The sequence below is a fragment of the Molossus molossus genome, unplaced genomic scaffold (genome assembly GCF_014108415.1).
Source record: "Molossus molossus isolate mMolMol1 unplaced genomic scaffold, mMolMol1.p scaffold_m16_p_4, whole genome shotgun sequence".
Taxonomy (NCBI): domain Eukaryota; kingdom Metazoa; phylum Chordata; class Mammalia; order Chiroptera; family Molossidae; genus Molossus; species Molossus molossus.
In genome coordinates this window covers 71,649,139-71,669,540 of record NW_023425377.1, presented here as the reverse complement: position 1 = coordinate 71,669,540, position 20,402 = coordinate 71,649,139, and the positions used below count along the sequence as shown (strand labels likewise).

At 38.9% G+C, this 20,402-nt stretch overlaps 2 protein-coding genes across 2 annotated transcripts in view; both read left to right on the top strand.

Annotated features, from left to right (window-relative positions):
* Positions 1-18,915, top strand: part of LOC118643701 (adhesion G protein-coupled receptor E2-like) — a 42,871-nt gene extending 23,956 nt beyond the window's left edge. The window contains 8 exon segments of the mRNA XM_036282048.1: positions 10,079-10,276; positions 10,533-10,768; positions 13,520-13,586; positions 16,244-16,335; positions 17,368-17,536; positions 17,621-17,639; positions 17,642-17,748; positions 17,750-18,915. Coding sequence (XP_036137941.1) covers positions 10,079-10,276; positions 10,533-10,768; positions 13,520-13,586; positions 16,244-16,335; positions 17,368-17,536; positions 17,621-17,639; positions 17,642-17,748; positions 17,750-17,770 — 909 coding nt within the window. The 3' untranslated portion in view covers positions 17,771-18,915.
* LOC118643702 (pachytene checkpoint protein 2 homolog) lies at positions 13,810-15,303 on the top strand. Its single transcript, XM_036282049.1, is given in 2 exon segments — positions 13,810-13,892; positions 13,894-15,303. Coding segments are annotated over 2 exon segments (1,293 nt in total). The 3' UTR covers positions 15,104-15,303.
* Positions 18,916-20,402: the final 1,487 nt, after the last annotated feature.

Sequence of the window (20,402 nt, the reverse complement as noted above, 5' to 3'; positions counted from 1 at the left end):
CTTATTTTTTTAATTAATTAATTTATTTTTGTTACAGATGTTTCTCCTTTTCCCCCCACTGATTCATCCCTGCCCCTCCCTCCCCACCCTGTCCCCAGATTTGTTGTCCATGTCAATTGTTCATGCACACCTGCATATAAGTTCTGAGGTTTATCTCTCACACACCAACCCCTCCTCTGGGGATAGTCAGACTGTACCCCACTTCCACGTCTTTGGGTCTACCCTATTCCTCAGAGTGTTATGTTCATTATATTCCACAAATAAGTGAGAGCATATGTACTTTTCTTTCTCTGTTTGGTTTGTTTCACTTAGAATAATACTTTCCAGGTCCCTCCATGTCGTCTCAAATGATAAAAGATCTTTTTATTACAGCTGCATAGTACTCCATTGTATATATGTACCATAGCTTTTTTATCCATTCCTCTACCGATGGATTTTTGGGCTGTTTCCAGATCGTAGCTATTGCAAATAGTGCTGCTATCAACATGGGGGTACATATATTCTTTCAGATTGGTGTTTCAGGCTTCTTAGGGTATATTCCTAGAAGTGGGATCACTGGGTCAAATGAAAGTTCAATTTTTAATTTTTTGAGGTAACACCATATTGTTTTCCATAGTGGCTGCACAAGTCTGCATTCCCACCAGCAGTGTACTAGAGTCCCCTTTTCTCCACACCCTTGCCAACACTTGTTTGATGATTTGTTGATGGTGGCCATTCTGACAGGTGTGGGGTGATACCTCATTGTTGTTTTAATTTGCATCTCTCTGATGATTAGTGATGTTGAGTATTTCTTCATATGTCTCTTAGACATTTGTACGTCCTGTTTGGAGAGGTGTCTATTTAGTTCCTCTGTGCATTTTTTCATTGGGTTCTTTATTTTTCTTTTGTTGAGTTGTATGAGCACTCTATATATATTGGAAATTAAACCCTTATCCGATATATCATTGACAATTATGCTCTGCCATACAGTGAGTTGCCTGTCCATTTTGATGATTGTGTCTTTTGCTGTGCAGAAGCTTTTTAGCTTGATGTAGTCTCGTGTGTTCATTTTTTCCTTTGTTGCTGTTGCCTTAGGTGATGTATCAGTAAAAATTCTGCTGCGTATGATGTCTGAAATTTTGATGCCTACATTTTCATCTAGGATTTTTATAAATTCATGAGTCACATTTAAGTCCTTTATCCATTTTGTGTTTATTCTAGTGTATGGTGTAAGTTAATGGTCTAGTTTCATTTTTTTGCTGAAAAAAAATGAAACTAGACCAATAGCTGTCCAATTTTCCCAACACCATTTATAAAAGAGGCTGTCTTTCCTCCACTGTATGCTCTTGCCACCTTTGTCAAATATTGAGCATATTGCTTTGGGTCCATTTCTGGGTTCTCTGTTCTGTTCCACTAACCTATATGTCTGTTCTCGTTCCAGTACCAGGCTGTTTTGATTACAATAGCTTTGTAGTATAACCTGAAATCTGATAATGTGATCCCTCCTACTTTGTTCATTTTCAACATTGCTGTGGCTACTCGAGGTTTTTATTTTTGGTTCCATATCAACTTTTGAAGTATTTGTTCCAGTTCTGTGATGATGTCATTGGTATATTGATGGGGATTGCATTGAATCTATAGATCGCTTTGGGTAGTTTGGACATTTTAATGATGTTAATTCTTCCAATCCCTGAACAAGGTATGTGCTTCCACTCTTTTATATCTTCCTCTTTCTTTTTACAATGACCTGTAGTTTTCTGCGAATAGGTCCTTTATTTCTTTGGTTAAGTTTATTCCTAGGTATCTTAAATTTTTTGCCGCGATGAAAAATGGGATAGTATTTTTAGTTTCTCTTTCTGTGAGTTCATCATTGGTGTATAAGAATGCCATCAATTTCTTGATGTTAATTTTGTATTCTGATACTTTGCAAAATTCATTTCATAAGTCTTGTAAACTTTTGATGGAGTCTTTGGAGTTTTCTATGGATAGTATCATGTCATCTGCGAATAATGACAGTTTCACTTCCTCCTTTCCATTTGGATCCCTTTTATTTTATCTTCCTGTCTGATTGCTGTGGCTAAGACTTCCAGTACTATGTTAAATAAGAGTGGCAAAAGTGGGCATCCTTGTCTTGTTCCTGTTCTTAAGGGAAATGCTTTTCATTTTTGCCCTTTGAGTATGATGTTGGCTGTAGGTCTTTTATATATGGCCTTTATTATATCAAGATATGATCCCTCTATTCCCACATTGCTGAGTGTTTTGATCAGAAATGGGTGCTAAATTTTGTCAAATGCTTTTTCAGCATCTATTGATATGATCATATTATTTTTATCATTCATTTTGTTTATGTGGTGTATCACATTTATTGATTTGCACATATTGTACCAGCCTTGCATCCCTGGGATGAATCCCACTTGGTCATAGTGAATAATTTTTTTGATGTATTGCTGGATTTGATTTGCTAGTATTTTGTTCAGGATTTTGGCATCTATGTTCATCAGGGATATTGATCTGTAGTTTTCTTTCTTTTCAGTGTCTTTTTCTGATTTGGGTATTAGAATTATGCTGTCCTCAAAAAACAAGTTTGGAAATCTTCCTTCTTCTTGAATTTTTTGAAATAGTTTGAGGAGAATGGGTATTAGTTCTTTTCAGAATATTTGGTAAAATTCCCCCGTGAAGCTGTCCAGGCCTGGGCTTTTGTTTCCTGGGAGAGTCTGATTACCTCTTCAATTTCTTTTGTTGTTATTGGTCTGTTCAAGTTTTCTATCTCTCCCCAGTTCAGTTTTGGGAGACTATGTGTTTCTAAAATTTCTCCATTTCACTTATATTGTCAAATTTGTTGCCGTGTAATTGTTCGTAATATCTTTTAACATTGCTTTGTATTTCTGTGGTGGCAGTTATTATTTCTTCTCTCTTATTTCCAATTTTCTGTATTTGGGTTCTCTCTCTTTGTTTCTTGGTTAATCTAGCTAATGGTCCATGAATCTTGTTTATCTTTTCAAAGAACCAGCTCTTTGTTTCATTGATCCTTTGAATTTTTTATTTTTATTTTTTATTTTTTTATTTTTTTGGTCTCCATGTCATTTATTTCTGCTCTGATCTTTAATATTTCCTTCCTTCTACTTGCTCTGGGGTTATCTTTTTGTTTGTTTTCTAGTTCTTTAAGTTGTGAGGTTAGATAGTCTGTTAGAAATTTTTCTTGCTTCTTGGGGTAGGCCTGTAGTGCTATGAACTTCCCTCTCAGAACTTCTTTCGCTGCATCCCATAGATTTTGTGTTGTTGTGTGTTCATTTTCATTGGTTTCCAGGAATTTTTTAATTTCATCCTTGATCTGTATGGTAACACACTCATTGATCAATAACATGCTATTTAGCCTCCATGTGTTCAAATGTCTTTGCATATTCTTGCTGCAACTGATTTCTAGTTTCATGCCATTGTGATCTGAGAAGATGCTTAATATGATTTCAATCTTCTTGAACTTGTAGAGACTTAGTTTCTGCCATAACATGTTGTCTATCTTTGGGAATATCCTGTGTGCACTTGAGAAGAATGTGAATTCCACGGTTTTGGGGTGTAATTCTCTGCAGATATCTATTAAATCCATTTGATCTAGTGCTTCATTTAGAGTCTGTGTTTCTTTGTTAATTTTTGTCTAGAAGATCTGTCCAGTGATGTTAGCAGAGTATGGAAGTCCCCTGTTATGATTGTATTGCTATTGATTTCTCCTTTTAAGTCCTCCAGAAGATTTTTAATATATTTTGGTGCTCCTATATTGGGTGCATATATGTTTATCAAGGTTATATTTTCCTGTTGGATAGATCCTTTCAATATTATGTAGTGGCCTTCTTTGTATCTAGATATGGCCTTCATTTTGAAATCTAATTTATAGGTTATGAGCATTACTACTTCAGCTTTTTTTTTCCTTTACGTTTGCTTGAAAGATTTTGTTCCATCCCTTCACTTTCAACCTATGTGAGACTTTTGTTGTGAGGTGGGTTTCTTATCCAGTCAGCTACTCTGTGTCTTTTTATCAGAGCATTCAAACCTTTCATATTTAAGGTGATAATTGATATGTACTTATTTATTGCCATTTTTGTTTAGTGTGGTTCTATTTTTCTTCCTATTTCTTCTACTAATTACAGCAGTCCTTTTAACATTTCTTGCAGTGATGGTTTGGTGCTAATGTATTCCCATAGCCTTTTTTTGTCTGGAAAGCTCTTTATTTGACCTATTTTGAATGATTGCCTTGCTGGATAGAGTAGTCTTGGATTCAGATCTTTGTTTTTCATGACCTTGATTACTTCATGCCACTCTCTTCTGTCCGGTAGTGTTTCTGTTGAGAAGTCAGGTGAGAGCCTTATGTGGTTTCCTTTTAGGTAACCTATTGCTTATCTCTTGCTGCCTTTAGGTTTCTCTCTTTGTCTTTAATTTTGGGCATTTTAATTACTATGTGTCTTGGTGTAGGCCTGTTTGGGTTCTTCTTAAGTAAAATTCTGTATTCTTCTTGAACTTGAATGCCTTCTTCCTTCACCAAGTTAGGAAAGTTTCCTGTCACTATTTCTCCAAATATATTCTCTAACCCTTGCCCACTTTTTTCCTCTTCAGGGAATTCTATGATGCAAATGTTATTATGTTTCCAGTTGTCCCACAGTTCTCTTAAGCTGTCTTCCTGTTTTTTAATTGTTTTTTTGGTTTTTTTGTTTGTTTGTTTTTTTGGTTTTCTGATTGATTGATTTTTTTTCTACCCTGTCTTATAATTCACTGATCTGGTCCTCAGCTTCCTCTACTCTGCTGTTTTGTCCTTCCAATGTGTTCTTAATTTCTGCTATGTCATTCTTCATTACCACTAGGTTGGTTTTCAGTGTTTTCATATCTTTACTCGTGGTGCTGATGTCCTTACTCATGGTATTGAGCTTCCACAAGATCATGGCTCTGAACTCTACCTCTGATAATTTGCTTAGCTACATTTCATTTATCTCATTTTCAATATAGTTCTCTTTTTCTTTCATTTGGGATTTGTTTCTTTGTTTCAAACATTTTGGCTATCTCTGTGGGTTTTGGAGCCTTCCATATTTTCCCTGTGGGTATTGTTGTTCTGCTGTTTGTGGCTCCCTCTGCTGGGTTTGCATATGCCTGGATGGGCCCATGTTAAACACCCCTGTCAAGTCTTACTTTTCTGGTTAAATTTGCAAGCTCAGGAAAGGTTCTATCATCCTTTAGCTTTTTCTTGGTGGCTAGTAGTCTCAGTTACTCAGTGCCTTGGAATGTAGCCCTGGTGTTCTGCATAAGAGAATTTCCAGAGGGTGGGATAGAGGATGGTTATTAATGAGCCTCAATTTTCATTTCTTTGCCTCACCTGGGAAAGGCTGAATCTCCGGCTGGGGGCTGCTTTTCCCCACAGCTTTGGGAAGGAGCACACTGACCACCATCCTTTGTGGCCACAACTCAACAAAAACTCTGAGTGCCCTCCAAATTTCAGGTTTCCCCACAGAGTTCCAGCCCAGTCTTCCCTCTATCTGCCTTAGCCCCCAGGTGCATGGCTGTGGCTATTTTAGGGTTCTGTTCTGGCTCTCTGCACTGTGGAACGGGCTTGATCTTTATTCCCCAAGGGCGCTGCTCACAGCTAAAACTGTCTTTGGGCTCCCAGCCTGTCCCCTTCTCATGCCTCCTCAGATCCTACCAGTGTACCTGGTTATATGGTCCTGTCCTGCTGCTTTTCTGTTGCTTTTTTCCAAGCATTTGTCTTTATTTCAGTTGTAATTCCCGTTTGGTCCTGGGAGATCTTCTGCATGCCCCATGGGTAACTAGATTCTGCAGTCCCTGCCGAGTCACGCAGGCTCTCTGGTTCTTCAGCACCCCATAGGCCCCATGGGTAACTAGATCATGCAGTCCCTGCTGGGTTGCACAGGCCTCTCTGGTGCCCCTGCATCCTGCAGGTCCTGCAGGCAGGCAGCTGGATTGCACCAGTCTCTCTAGAACTCTGGCTTCCCACTGTCCTTGTGAGCTATTGGACAGCACAAGCCTCTTGGAGCCCCAGGTCCCACGGCTGGTGGCTGGGGAGTGCTGCTGCCCTGTGGGGCTCAACTCCTGATCACCTCCTGCTGTAGTTTTTGGGTATGGGTCTCAGCTGCTGGTCTGTGCTTCTGTTGCCTATTGATGGATGAATGCTCCCCAGCCTCTGTTGCTGGAGGTATATCTGGACTCTGATCAGGCTGCTACTGTGGGAGATGTTGCTGGGCTCCAGGCTGTTAGGGCTTCTGCGACCAGCACCTTGGGAGTTCCACTACTGTGCACTGGTCTGTGTTGACACAGAGTGTCCACTGGTCCGATGGTGCCAGGTATGCTGCTGGGCTCAGGTTGCTGGGCCCTAGCTGCTCTCACTGCCTCCTCCCAGGGAAGAACTGGGATCTTCCAAAATGGTGGTACCTCTCCGTGGTTTAGGGAGAAGCACCCTGAAGGGTGGCTTACCGGGGTAGCAGGCTGTCTGTCTACAGCATAGTAACCTTCTGCTCCACATCTGTGCACTGCTTGGGTTTGGTCATCTACCTTCACATCCACTCACACTCTCTTGCACACTAGCTCACTCTCTCACACACTCACCCTCCCTCTGGTTCTGCCTGATGCCAGCTTCCAACCCCCAACTTTCTTCACACCATTCCAGAGCAGTCCACCCTCCCTTTGCCAGAGTCCAAGGTGAATGGCTGTAGCTGATTTAGTGCACTGGTTTTTTCAGAAAAGTGCCACTGTTTCCAGTGCCTCTCCCTGCTGGACAAAACCTCTGCTCTGGTGATTTTCTCAGCCAGGTGTTATGTGGGAGACTTTTCCTGTTCCACCACTCTGAGCTGGGAAGCTGCCAGTCTGTGCTAGGAAACCAGCTTGGGGTTTTAACCCCCAATTTCTCAGAGGGAACTGCTCACAGCTAAGACAGCCCTCAGTTGCTGCCTGTGGGCACCCCACCAGCCCTCTCACACCTCTACAGTTCCTACCAGGTTCAATTTAGAGTCCTCTTTATGTCCCTGGTTATACGGGTTCTCTCCAGTGACTTGTCTTTATTTTAGTTGTAATTCCAGTTTGATCCTGGTAGACAGTCTGTGTAGCTTCCATTTACTCCACCATTTTAAATCTCCTAATCATGTTGGTTTTATCCTTCATTTTATTTATGTGATCTATCACATTTATTGATTTGTGGACATTGTACCAATATTGCATTTCCAGAATAAGTCTCACTTGGTCATGGTTTATGGTCTTTTTAATGCATTGCTAATATTTTGTTGAGGATTTTAGCATCTATATTCATCAGGGATATTGTCCTATAATTTTATTTCTTCATAGTGTCTTTATCTGCTTTTGGAATTAGGATAATGCTGGCTTCGTAAAATGAGCTTTGGAGTCTTCGCTACTCTTGAATTTTTTGAAATAGTTTGAGAAGGATAGGTGTTAGATCTTCACTAAATGTTTAATAAAATTAACCTGTGAAGCTATCCAGTCTAGGACTTTTGTTTTGGTGGTTTTTTTATTCCTGCTTCAATTTCATTGGTTGTAATCTGTCTATTTAGATTATCTGATTCTTTCTGATTTGGTTTTGGAACATTGTATGTTTTTAGGAATTTATTCATTTCTTCCAGATTGTCCAACGTGTTGGCATATATCTTCATAATATTTTCTTACATGTCTTTGTATTTCTTTGGCGCCAGTTATTATTTCTCCCCTTTCATTTCTGATTTTATATTTGGTACCTCTTTCTTTTTTTCTTGATGAGTCTGGTTAAAGGTTAATCAATCCTGTTTATCTTTCAAAAAAACCAGCTCTTGGTTCCATGATCATATTTTTTTAGACACTATTTTGTTTACTGTTCCTAAAATCTTTATTATTTCCTTCCTTCAACTCACTGTGGGATCTGTTGGTTGTTCTTTTTCAAGTTCCTTTAAGTGCAAAGTTAGATAGTTTATTTGAGATTTTTCTTGTTTCTTGAGATAAGCTTGAATGCTATGAATTTCCCTCTTAGGACTGCTTTCATTGTATCTCATAGATTTCGGATTGTTATGTTCCCCTTTTTATTTGTTTCCAGGTGATTTTTTTATTTCTTTTTTCATCTCATTGTTAACCCATTTATTTTTTATTAATGTGTTATTTAGCCTCCATGTCTTTGTGTGTTTTTTAATTTTTTTTCTTGTGACTGATTTCTAGTTTTATACCATTATGATCAGGGAATATATTTCATATGATTTCAATATTCTTAAATTCATTGAGACTTGCTTTGTGTCCTAACATGTAGTCAATCCTATAAGATGTTCTATGTGCACTTGAAAAGAATGTATTTTCTGCAACTTTGGGATGAAATGCTCTGAAGATATCAATTAAATCTATCTGATCCAGTGTGTCATTTAAAACCACCACCATTTTCTTGTTGATTTTCTGCCTGGAAAATCTATCCATTAATTTTAATAGGATGTTAAAATTCCCTACTATGACTGTATTACTGTCAATATCTCCCTTTATGTCCATCAAGATTCACTTTACATGTTTAGGTGCTCCTATGTTAGGTACATAAATATTTACAAGGGTTATATATTCTTGTTGGATTACTCCCTTTATCAGTATGTAGTGTCCTTCTTTGTCTCTTACTCTAGCTTTTGTTTAAAAGTCTATTTTGTCAGACAAAAGTATTTCTACCCCAGCTTATTATTCCTTTCCATTTCCATGATATATCTTTTCCATTTATTTACTTTTAGTCTGTGTGTACCTTGTGTTTGGAGGTGGGTTTCTTATAGAAAGCATATACATGGGTTTTGTTTTCTTATCCATTCAGCTACTCTACATCTTTTGATTGGAGCCTTTAAGTCATTTACATTTAAAGTGGTTATTGATAGTTTCATATTTATTGCATTTATTCTTTTAAATCTCTCTTTCTTTTCTTCTTCTTCTTCTTCTTCTTCTTCTTCTTCTTCTTCTTCTCCTCCTCCTCCTCCTCCTCCTCCACATCCTCCTTCTACTTCTTCCTCCTCTTATTCTTTTCCTTCTCCTTCTCCTTCTCTTTCTCCTTCCTCTCCCTCCTTCTCCTTCTCCTTCCTCTCCCTCCTCTCCCTGCTCTCCCTCCTTCTCCTTCTCCTTCTCCTTCTCCTTCTCCTTCTCCTTCTCCTTCTCCCTCTCCTCCCTCTCCCTCCTCTCCTCCTCTCCTCCTCTTCTCTTCTTCTTCTTCTTCTTCTTCTTCTTCTTCTTCTTCTTCTTCTTCTTCTTCTTCTTTTTCTTCTTTTACTTCTTCTTCTTCCTCCTCCTCCTCTGGCAGGCCCTTTAACATTTCTTGCAATACTGGTTTGGTAGTAACAAACTCCTTTAGCTTTTTCTTGTCAGGCTCTTTATTTCACCTTCAATTCTAAATGATGGCCTTGCTGGGTAAAGTAGTCTTGGTTGCAAATAATGAGTTCATTTTTTAATTTACTTTATTGAGATACAATATATTTTCAATAAAAATACAGTTCATGAGTTTGATAATAGTTAACACCCTTTAACCACAACCCTAATTAAAGCATAGTCCCTTTCTATAACCTCAGAATGTTTCTTATTACTATCTCAGTTGGTGCTCTCATTCCCAACCCCCAGGATCTGATTTGTATCATCATAGTTTACTTTTGGCCATTTTAGAATCATTCAGTAGATTAAGACCACTCTCTTTCATGTCTGGCTTCTTTTGTTCAATATAATGTATATGAGATTCTCTCTTGCTATATTGTCCATAACCATACTTTATTCTTTTTAATGCATTAGAACATGCCAATGTATGACTACCCTACAATTTGTTTATCTGTTCTCTAATACATGGACATTTGCATTGTTTCCCTTCTGGGCTTTTATGAATAAAACTGCTATGAACATTCTCAAACTTTTTTTATGAACATTGTTTTCATTTCTCTTGGATAAATACTCAGAAATGGAAGTATTGGGTCATATAGTAATTGCATATTTAACTTTATAAGAAACTACCAAACTCCATTTCAGATGTTACCTATTACATTATCACCCAGAAGTGTGCAAGAGTTCCAATTGCTTTATTTTGCCCACATTTGGCATTATTTTTATTTGCTTGTTTGCCGGGTCACAGGAAGAGGATCCTGCCCTGGCTGTGATCACGTATGTGGGGCTGAGCCTCTCTCTGCTGTGCCTCCTCCTGGCAGCCCTCACTTTCCTGCTGTGCAAAGCCATCCAGAACATCAGCACCTCACTGCACCTGCAGCTCTCGCTCTGCCTCTTCCTGGCCCACCTGCTCTTCCTCACGGCCATCGACAGAACTGAGCCTAAGGTACTGACTCTGTCTCAAAGGACATACGCCCTGATCACAGGATGTGGAGTCCATGGGGTCATACTGCATTGGACACCGTAATAAAATGCCCTTGGGTTCTGGGAAGGTTAGAGGGGTGAGTAGCCAATTTCACATTAACTGATGCAACAAGAAAACATACCCTCTCTTGATAATTTCTTTATGAACAGAGGTCTCTCCAATTTATAGGCCATACTTCACCCAGACAATGCTTCCTGGTAACTCACTCTATCCCCAGGTGCTATGTGCCATCATCGCAGGTGCCTTACACTATCTCTACCTGGCCTCCTTCACTTGGATGCTGTTGGAGGGCCTGAACCTCTTCCTCACAGCACGCAACCTGATGGTGGTCAACTACTCCAGGGTAAGAAGGTTTATGAGAAAGTTCATGTTCCCTGTGGGCTATGGAGTCCCGGCTGTGATTGTGGCTATTTCTGCAGCTTCCAGGCCTCACCTTTATGGAACACCTGCCCAGTAAATGCGAATTCCCACTGTTCTTATCTTCTCCATATGACCATGGCCAGCATAGAACCAACATAGCACTTTAATTTCACAAGAATATGATAATCAGAGAAAAAGTCAATAATCATTGCAAATACATCTTCCTGGTGGAATATTATGTTCAAAGTAGCCATTTATATATCCTAGAGATTTAATTATCTTAAATGTTAATTATATAGTATGTTAATAATTATGTATTCATATAGTATTGTGTATAATATTAACCATATACTAATAGAATATTAATGATTATAAATTAATATATGATTAAAACAATTGAGCTACCTATTTTTTATCTTTTAGATTTAATTATTTTAAATATTAATTATATATTATATTATATATAATTGCTTATTACTCTAATATTAATTGCATCTTATAATTAGTAAATGTATTTGAATATCATACTGCATATATGATAGGACTTGGTTTTTTGCTGTTGTTTATTTAAGTATAATTGCTATACAATGTTATATTAGTTACAATAGTTTCAAGTATGCAATATTGTGATTTGGCATTTTTATACCTTACAATATGATCACTCTGCTAATTCTGATCATTTGTCACCATGCAAACTTACCACAATAATATTTACTATATTCCTTTTTACTTTTTTACTCATTGCCCCACTGAGGGGGACTGTTTTAAACCTTCTAGAAAGCAAAATTAAAATGAAGGGATGGTATTGGTTTGTGTAACCCACTTCTAATTCTAAAAGAAATGGAGGATGATTTCAATGATGAAATAATTATCACTCAAACTAATATTATAAATAAAACTAGCTTTTACAAACTAATATTTATAATTTCTGAAATACAATCACTGTTTTAAATATTTTTTATGTATGAACCTAAACACTTTACCAACAAACTTTTGAGGTAGAAACTCTGAACTGTGAGCTTTATAGATGAGGAAACTGAGGCACAGAGATGACTGACCATGACCACACAGCTCAGCTGGTTGTTGGCAGAGCTGAAATCAAACCCAAGCTGGCACTCACAACATACTCTTACACTGATAAAATAAATGTTCACCTCCATTAGACAAAGTCTGGCCAGCTGGCCTTCCTACATAGCTTAGCATAAAAGTCAGAAAAACACTAAATCTTTTTAGCTTTGCAGCCATATAATCTATGTTGCAAGTACTTATCTATCCCTGGTAACACAAAAGCAGCCATAGACAATATATAAGAAAATTAGTGTAACCCTGTTCCAGTAAAACACATTTACAAAATCAGGTGGTGGCCCAACTTGGCTCATGGGGTGCAGTTTATAAGCAGTGCCTTAGTAGTGTTTATTTTGAGTCTTCTGGTAGATCCATCTAACTCCATGATCCTCACACCTCCCAATTTATTCACAAACATCTGACTTGGGATCAAATTCCAATTCTATCACATCTATCAGTGTGGCCTTGACTTACTGACTGTGTTTCTTTAAGCATCAGATGCCTGACCTGTGATTATTTGAGTCCATATGTTGTCATGGAGAATAAATTATGTAATGCACATGAGCCCCCCCCCCCCTTAGCAGTGTGTCAGGTTACTGTTATCATCTTTTTTTCCTGTCACTTTGCATGTATGTCCCCAATTTTTTTCACCTTCAATACACCAGCTCATCCTTCACATCTCTGAATATACACAGTCAGTTATATTAGGGACCCTTCACAACTACCTGAATCTCCTATACCCCAGGCTAGGCTATGGATTTAACTACATGTTCTCATACTTGATCATAAAACTTATCATCTTGATTGTGTCTATACTTATTGGTGAACTTCCCACCCAGCTGGGGCCTCCCTGAGAACTGAGACAAGTCTGTCTTAATTGCAATTGGATGTTCAGGCCAAGCAGATGTCCTGATACAGAGAAGACACAATATTTTTCCAATAAATTATAAATTTTAATTGAATTTATTGAGGTGACATTGCTTAATAAAACCATACAGCTTTCAAGTGTACAACTGAATAAAACATCATCTGCATACTGTATTGTGCACTTATTGCCTAAAGTCTCTTTCCATCCCCATTTATCCTCCCTTTGCCTACTTCCACCTCCCCCAACCCCTTTTCCCTCTTGCTATCACCATACTGTTGTCCATGTCTGTGTGTCATATATATATATATCTTAATCTATTTACCTTTTTTCACTCAGCCTACCAACCCTGCTCCCCTCTGACAGCTATCACTCTGTTCTATGTATCTATGCTTCTGTTTCTATTAACCATAAATTAACTTATTTGTCAACTCTTGTAAGAGCTTATATTTATTTCTGCAAGCATTTCTGGGGCCCAAGACTTAACACAGCTCTTTTAAAAAGAATATAAAAATTTAAAAACCACTTTATTAAGGTGTTATTGATGTGTAAAAAGCTGTACATATTTAATATATACGGTCTGGTGAGTTTGAGGATAAGTGTACATCCATGAAACCATCACCACTATTGAGAGAATAAAGAAATTTAACTATGAAAGATAAATAAGTTTGGGAGATCTATATAACATACATAGATTTATAGTGTTTATAGTTAACACTATTGTATTGTATACTTATAATTTACTAAGAGGGTGGATCTCAAGTTAAACTTTCTTACCAAAAAAAAAGCAATAATAATAATAATAATAATAATAATAATGGAGTCAGGAAGAAACTATGGGAAGTGAGGGATATGCTTATTTATTGATTCTTTATCCACAAAAGCAAATAGATTCTTCTGTCTCTCCCTCTTAGGTGCTGGCTCCACATACAGAAAGGATTTATATGGACCTTTCTTGGCCCCGCATGCACCATCTTCTCTGTGAGTAATGGATGACATCAGAGCATCCTTCCTGACCGACTGAGGGTCATTCAAAGAGCAAGTGTATTAAGAGGGTTACAGGCGATTCAAAGCGTGGGAAGGGCCGGCGGGCCTTGAAGCGGCTCTGGCGGAGGCGGTGGTGGAAGTGGTGGAGGCGCCCGGCGTCAGGCGGCGGCCACGATCGGGTCTGGTACTCGCTGCTCCTGGCGGCGGCGGCGGCGCCATGGACCAGGCCGTGGGCGACCTGAAGCAGGCGCTGTCCTGCGTGGCCGAGACGCCGACCGTCCATGTGGAGGTGCACCAGCGAAGCGGCAGCAAAAAAAGAAGATATAAAGCAGAGTGTTAAAAAGCTGCTTTACAGACATAATATTGTGTTTGGTGATTACACATGGACTGAGTTTGATGAACCTTTTCTGACCAGAAATGTGCAGTCTGTGTCTATTGTTGACACAGAATTAAAGGTTAAAGACTCACAGCCCATCAATTTGAGTATGTGCACTATTGCACTTCACATCTTCCACCTGAATGAAGATGGCCCCACCAGTGAAAATTTGGAAGAAGAGACAGAAAATATAATTGCTGCAAATCACTGGGTTCTGCCTGCAGCTGAATTCCATGGGCTGTGGGACAGCCTGGTGTATGATGTAGAAGTTAAATCTCATCTCCTCGATTATGTGATGACTGCGCTACTGTTTTCAGACAGGAATGTTGACAGCAATCTCATCACCTGGAACCGGGTAGTGCTGCTTCACGGTCCTCCAGGAACTGGGAAAACATCCCTGTGTAGAGCCCTTGCCCAGAAATTGACCATTCGACTTTCAAGCAGGTACCGGTATGGCCAGTTAATTGAAATAAACAGCCATAGCCTCTTTTCTAAGTGGTTTTCAGAAAGTGGCAAGCTAGTAACTAAGATGTTCCAGAAGATCCAGGATCTAATTGATGACAAAGATGCTCTGGTGTTCGTGCTGATCGATGAGGTGGAGAGCCTCACAGCTTCCCGCAATGCCTGTAGGGCAGGCACTGAGCCTTCAGATGCCATCCGTGTGGTCAATGCTGTCTTGACCCAAATCGATCAAATTAAAAGGCACTCCAACGTGGTGATACTGACTACTTCCAACATCACAGAGAGGATTGACGTGGCCTTTGTGGACAGGGCTGACATCAGGCAGTATATTGGACCACCCTCTGTGGCAGCCATCTTCAAAATCTACCTTTCTTGTTTGGAAGAACTGATGAAGTGTCAGATCATATACCCTCGCCAGCAGCTGCTGACCCTCCGCGAGCTGGAGATGATTGGCTTCATTGAAAACAACGTGTCAAAGTTGAGCCTCCTTTTGAGTGAAATTTCAAGGAAGAGTGAGGGCCTCAGCGGCCGTGTCCTAAGAAAACTCCCTTTTCTGGCTCATGCGCTGTACATTCAGGCTCCCACCGTCACCATCGAGGGTTTCCTCCAGGCCCTGTCTCTGGCAGTGGACAAGCAGTTTGAAGAGAGAAAGAAGCTTTCCTCTTGTGATTGAGCTAGGCCCCCTACCTGTGCTTTTCAAATCATGACTACAGCCAGTGAGGTCACTTCCCCGGGAATCCCCATACAGCATGGCATAAATGTGCAGCACCAAGCATTAAAAGAAGTGTGCTGTATTTACAAATTTCTAAATGGAAATTAGAAGGCAAGTGGCCTGTCATTTTCACTGTTTTAAAGGGTAATAGTTCAAGTTCTGTTGTGTCTTTGTAAAGAACTGTCTGGATATGTTTATTTCATCCTGCCTACAGTCAATTGGACACAAATGTTGACAAATTTTGTTTAAAAAATGATGATTAACCTAGGTTAGGGAGACAGGAGAAACTACATTGCTGTAAATAAGAATGTGATCATAGTATTAAAAATGTACATAATAAGTTAGAAGGTGGCATTTGCTCTCTGAAGTGAGCTTGTTTTGTTTAGTAGACATTTCAAAGACTAATGCCTAAGGAAAACCTATTCCTGTGTTCTAGAAATCAAGACAAAAGTCCTAGGTAAAGTGTTCTTCCCAGTCAGGCCCGGTCCTCTGTGTGGAAAGGTGCAGTCCTGTGTTCATTGACGCACGTCAGACGCCCTCAGAGCCAGCGCAGGCGAGCGCGGCAGTGTTTCTCCGTCTGCTCAGCGACGTTATCACGTCCAGGTGAACATTCACATCGCCAGATGTGAATAAATTGGCCAAAAATTGGTATATTCCACAGAATATTATGTTTTGCTTTTATCTCATGCTAAAATAAATTTTATATTAGTGTTTTGTATACATTTTTAAAAGAATGTGTTACCTTTTGTTATATAACTTTTTAAGTATTAAAAATCTTTTTCATAAAAAAAAAAAAAATAAGAGGGTTACAGGCAAAGTGAGAAATCATTCCGTTTTCTTGTGGGAGGCACAATTTCAGGCAGGATTTCTGAGATATTGGACTTTCAGTGCTAAAACTTGGAAATTCCCATGAAAAATGGGATGAGTTTGTCACTTCAGTTACAGGACAGGAAGGTGCCTGAGTTACTTGGTCTTGGGTCTGTTTTTCTATGACTGTAAAATACAAAAGTTTCTTACCTACTCGATTAGGTGTTGGATGAGCTAGGAGGAAGATTCGGCAGATATGGAATGTATTCAATGTGTTTTGTGGGGTTTCCACAGATTAACTTGGTTTTCTTTTTGATGACCTTCTGGATTTTGAAAAACAAGCTCTCCATGCTCAACAGTGATATGTCTACCCTCCAGAACATGAGGTGAGATGGATCAGAGGGGCACAACTGCCCATACAAAGCATGGTCCAGGAGAAATGCCCTATGGTTCCAAGCTTCTGATGTCCTTTCATGGGGATTTTGAGGGGCCAGGAGGAGAGAGGTGCAGCCAAACTCCCTGGAAACCAGCTCAGATACTGTGGTTTGCTGCTGAAACCCAAGTCAAAAATATTTTGTTTCTCCATAATTCCAGCATGAAACTATTTCAGCTACAGAGAGAATTGATTTTGTTCTGTTGAACATGAATTACTTCCATGGATCCTATGAAAAATGTCCAAATAATGGTTAGGTCTTTATGAAAAAAATAGGAAATCACATAACTGTTCCCAGAACCCAGCATGCACATTGATGCCCACACCTTCATGGATGTTCTGCCATCTTCCCTCTCCACCCTTACACCTGGTAATATCAAGTTCTTTATCCACATATCACAACTTACTAAAGACTAGGGGTGTCCTTTGCTTTCCTAAACTTTGCACAAAGTGAATCTGGCCAAACCATGCTTGGAGTCATTTCATGGGGAGCAAGAAGATAGGATCACTGCTGGATGGAACCCAAGCAGCAGTACATCACATATAACAAATATTATAACTGACCATTTGCTTTAATCTTTCCATGAGACTGTAAGGTCATGAAAACAGAAATTTTATCTTTGTTGTTTCTGATGTCCAGGACTCAGCACAGAGTTGGCGGCATAGAAGTCCTCAGTAATGTCAGTTGAATAAATTTTGGACATTCATGATGCACCATGATATTTTTGAAACCCACATTTTAGAGTGCCACTATCATCCTCAGTCCAAGTCATATTTTCTTCCTGAACCCAAATAGCATTTCTTTTTAGGGAGTAATTTTTTTATTGTTGAAAGTAATACTGATGTCTCCCCTTTTTCCCCATGAGAATCATTGAAAGTAAAGATCAAAGTTGATCAGTCATGTACATCCGTGGAGCAGAAATAAGAATGACCTTAATTCTGTTGCTCAGGATGCACCATAGGCCTCTCTTCTCCTCCTACCCAGGATGCTGACATTTAAGGCAATAGCTCAACTCTTCATCTTGGGCTGCACATGGTGTCTGGGAATCCTGCAGGTGGGTCCAGCTGCCCAGGCCATGGCCTATCTCTTCACCATCATCAACAGCCTGCAGGGTGTCTTCATCTTCCTGGTGTACTGTCTCCTCAGCCAGCAGGTATTACTGCCCAACTCCCACCCAGGACTCATTCTATTCTCACTCCTTTAGTGAGCTGACTCAGATCTTGCTTTGCCCCTGCAGGTCCGGGAGCAATACAGGAAAGGTTGAAAGGGTTCAAGAAAACCAAAGCCAACTCTGAGAAGTACACACTCTCTAGCAGGGCCATGTCAGATGCCCCTGAATACAATGTGGTAAGATCATGCATTGTTACCAGAACACTTCACTAACTGATCCCACTGAACTTCCATGCTCATCACACTAGACAACTTGGGTATATAGTAGTAAATGCCCTAAGATAAGCTACACTTGGTTTACTCCTAGACTCACTCAAAGACATTTTTGTGTTATGAATGGAGGTCTTCCTCTACTTTTACTCACTGTGTTTCTGTGCTCATCTTGACCCTGGCACATGACTATCTTCTAATTCTCCATACATGTGGAATGCCTACTTTGTATGACATGGTACATGTGTTGGTTTTTTGTTTGTTTGTTTGGGTTTTTTTGTTGTTTGTTTTTTGTTTGTTTGTTTGTTTGTTTGGTGAGAAGATACAAAACACTTCCAAAACACTTCTTCATAAACAGAGACAGAAGCTATGGTCAGCTCAAAAAGCAGGAACTAATGATCTGAAGCTGTGATTCTCAAACTGCATAGTCACAGCACCGTCCTTTATCCCTAGTTATTCCATGGTACCCTCTATGTAAAAAAACAATAAATACATGGTATAAGTCATAAACCTTAAGTGAAATAAGTATTAAGTTGGATTTTACTTTCCTTAAAAGCCTGTAGTTATTCTTGATATTATCAGTACATACCCACATGGGAAAGTCAGGAGAATAATTACAGCGTACAGAGGAGAGATCCTGGCAGTGTGAATTCCAACAAGTATTTTTATGTTTGGGTTTACAAACCTTTTTGTATATTTTTTGTTCACATGTTCTTCACATCTGCACTTGAAGGTAAGTATTATGTTTCCTTTTGTGGATGAAAAAAGTGAGACTCATGAGGTTCATATAAATCGTGTAAGGACTTCAGCCTCTTCAATTTCCCCCAACTTCAATATGCCCACCACACTGCCTGGCAAAACTTCTGCAGTTCTCTCTTCCACTTTCTTGTTCACCCTCTGCAACTGCTACTTCCCAAACTCTGTACCCTTCTAAGGTTTTGTCCTTCTAACTCTTTTCTTTTCCCAGCAGATGTTCCTACTAACTTCTTCACATAGAAAATACAAGTAAGCAGGATGAATCAAGGTCAACTTTGTACTCTCAAAAACACCAGCTATTTGACATCTGGTTCATTCTCTCCTTATTCCACCTTACTACCACAGACAAAACATGCGTCCTACTTTTAAAGTTAATCCTTCCACCTGCACTCTGTTTCTAACCCTCATGATTTTTCAATAAATTTATATTATTGCTTTTACAATCTCTGTTGTAATCAGTCTTGTGTTCTCAACAACATTCTTTCTACTTTAATTGCCACATGCTAAATCTCTCACTATAAATTACTAATATTATATATTTGATTCTTCTCTCTCTTCCTCTACACACTCAAAAAATGTATTTTATCTTCATTATTCCACCAAAAGACTTCTCTCTTAAGCCTCCAGTGACCTCCAATGACAAATATCTTTTGGTCCTCTTAGCAAAATTAGATCCTGTGATTCCTGCCTCCATTTTAAATACTCCTCTTGTGTTCTTAACTCCTATGTCTCAGCAACCCCTGGAATTCTTGCTATCTCTCTACTTGAGCTTTATTTATCTTTTTTATATTTCAACTATGTTTTCTGTCTTGATTCTGGAAACATTTCTATTCTAATTTATACCCTCCTCATAGAAAATCTTTTTCACAAAGACTCTATGTATCTTGCAGAAATAATGGCCAAATATTTTTCTCTAGCACTAAATTACCTAAGAGCTCCAGACCACTACTTTCCAATTGCTTACTTCATAACTCTACTTCTATATCTCAGAAACAGCCCAATATGGCCATACATAAGTTCATCATTCTTTCACCAACCTAATCCTTTTTAGGATTTCCCATCTCTTTCTGCATTTCCTTGCACCTGGAACATGAGGGACCTGAAGCATGTTTAACATTATTCTGTCCCTACCCTGTTTCACCTCAAACCAATCCATTGATAAATCAAGCTACAATTTCCTTTTCAGTAGCTCATAAATTGGTCATATTGACAAAGTCTCTATCGGCTTCTCCCTAATTTCAGCTGACATCTTTCCTTGCCTAGGTTGCAATATTTGACTAATGAATCACCCCCATTTACTCTTCTCCCTCCTCCAATAGTTTTCCCCATAAAATTCAGAGTTATAGTCTCAAAACAAAAATTTGATCAAATACCAACTTGCGTAAAATCTTGTAAATGGTTTCCCATTGCCCCTAGGAGCAACACCAAAATATATGAGAGTTCCAATGTCCTCCACATCCCTCCCAAACTTGTTAATATTTGTCTTTCTTATACCTTAGGGTGGATGAAGTCATTTTCCATTATGCTTTTTAGTTGTATTCCCTAATGTCTAAAGATACTGAGCATCTTTTCGTGTGGTTATTATCTATTTGCATATCTTCTTTAGGGAAATAGCTGGTCAAATCCTTTACCAAACTTTGAGTCATTTGTCTTTCGTTGATAAGTTGCAAGAATGCTATATATGTCTGAATACAAGTCTCTTGTCAACTACATCATTTTACAATATTTTTTCCATTCCATGGTTTGACTTTTACTCTCAATAGTGTCCATAGATAGACAAAAGTTATTAATTTGGGTGAAGTCTAATTTAACTATTTTTTATTCACTTGTGCTTTGGTGTCATGTCCAAAAAAGAATTGCTTAACACAAGATCACAGAGATTT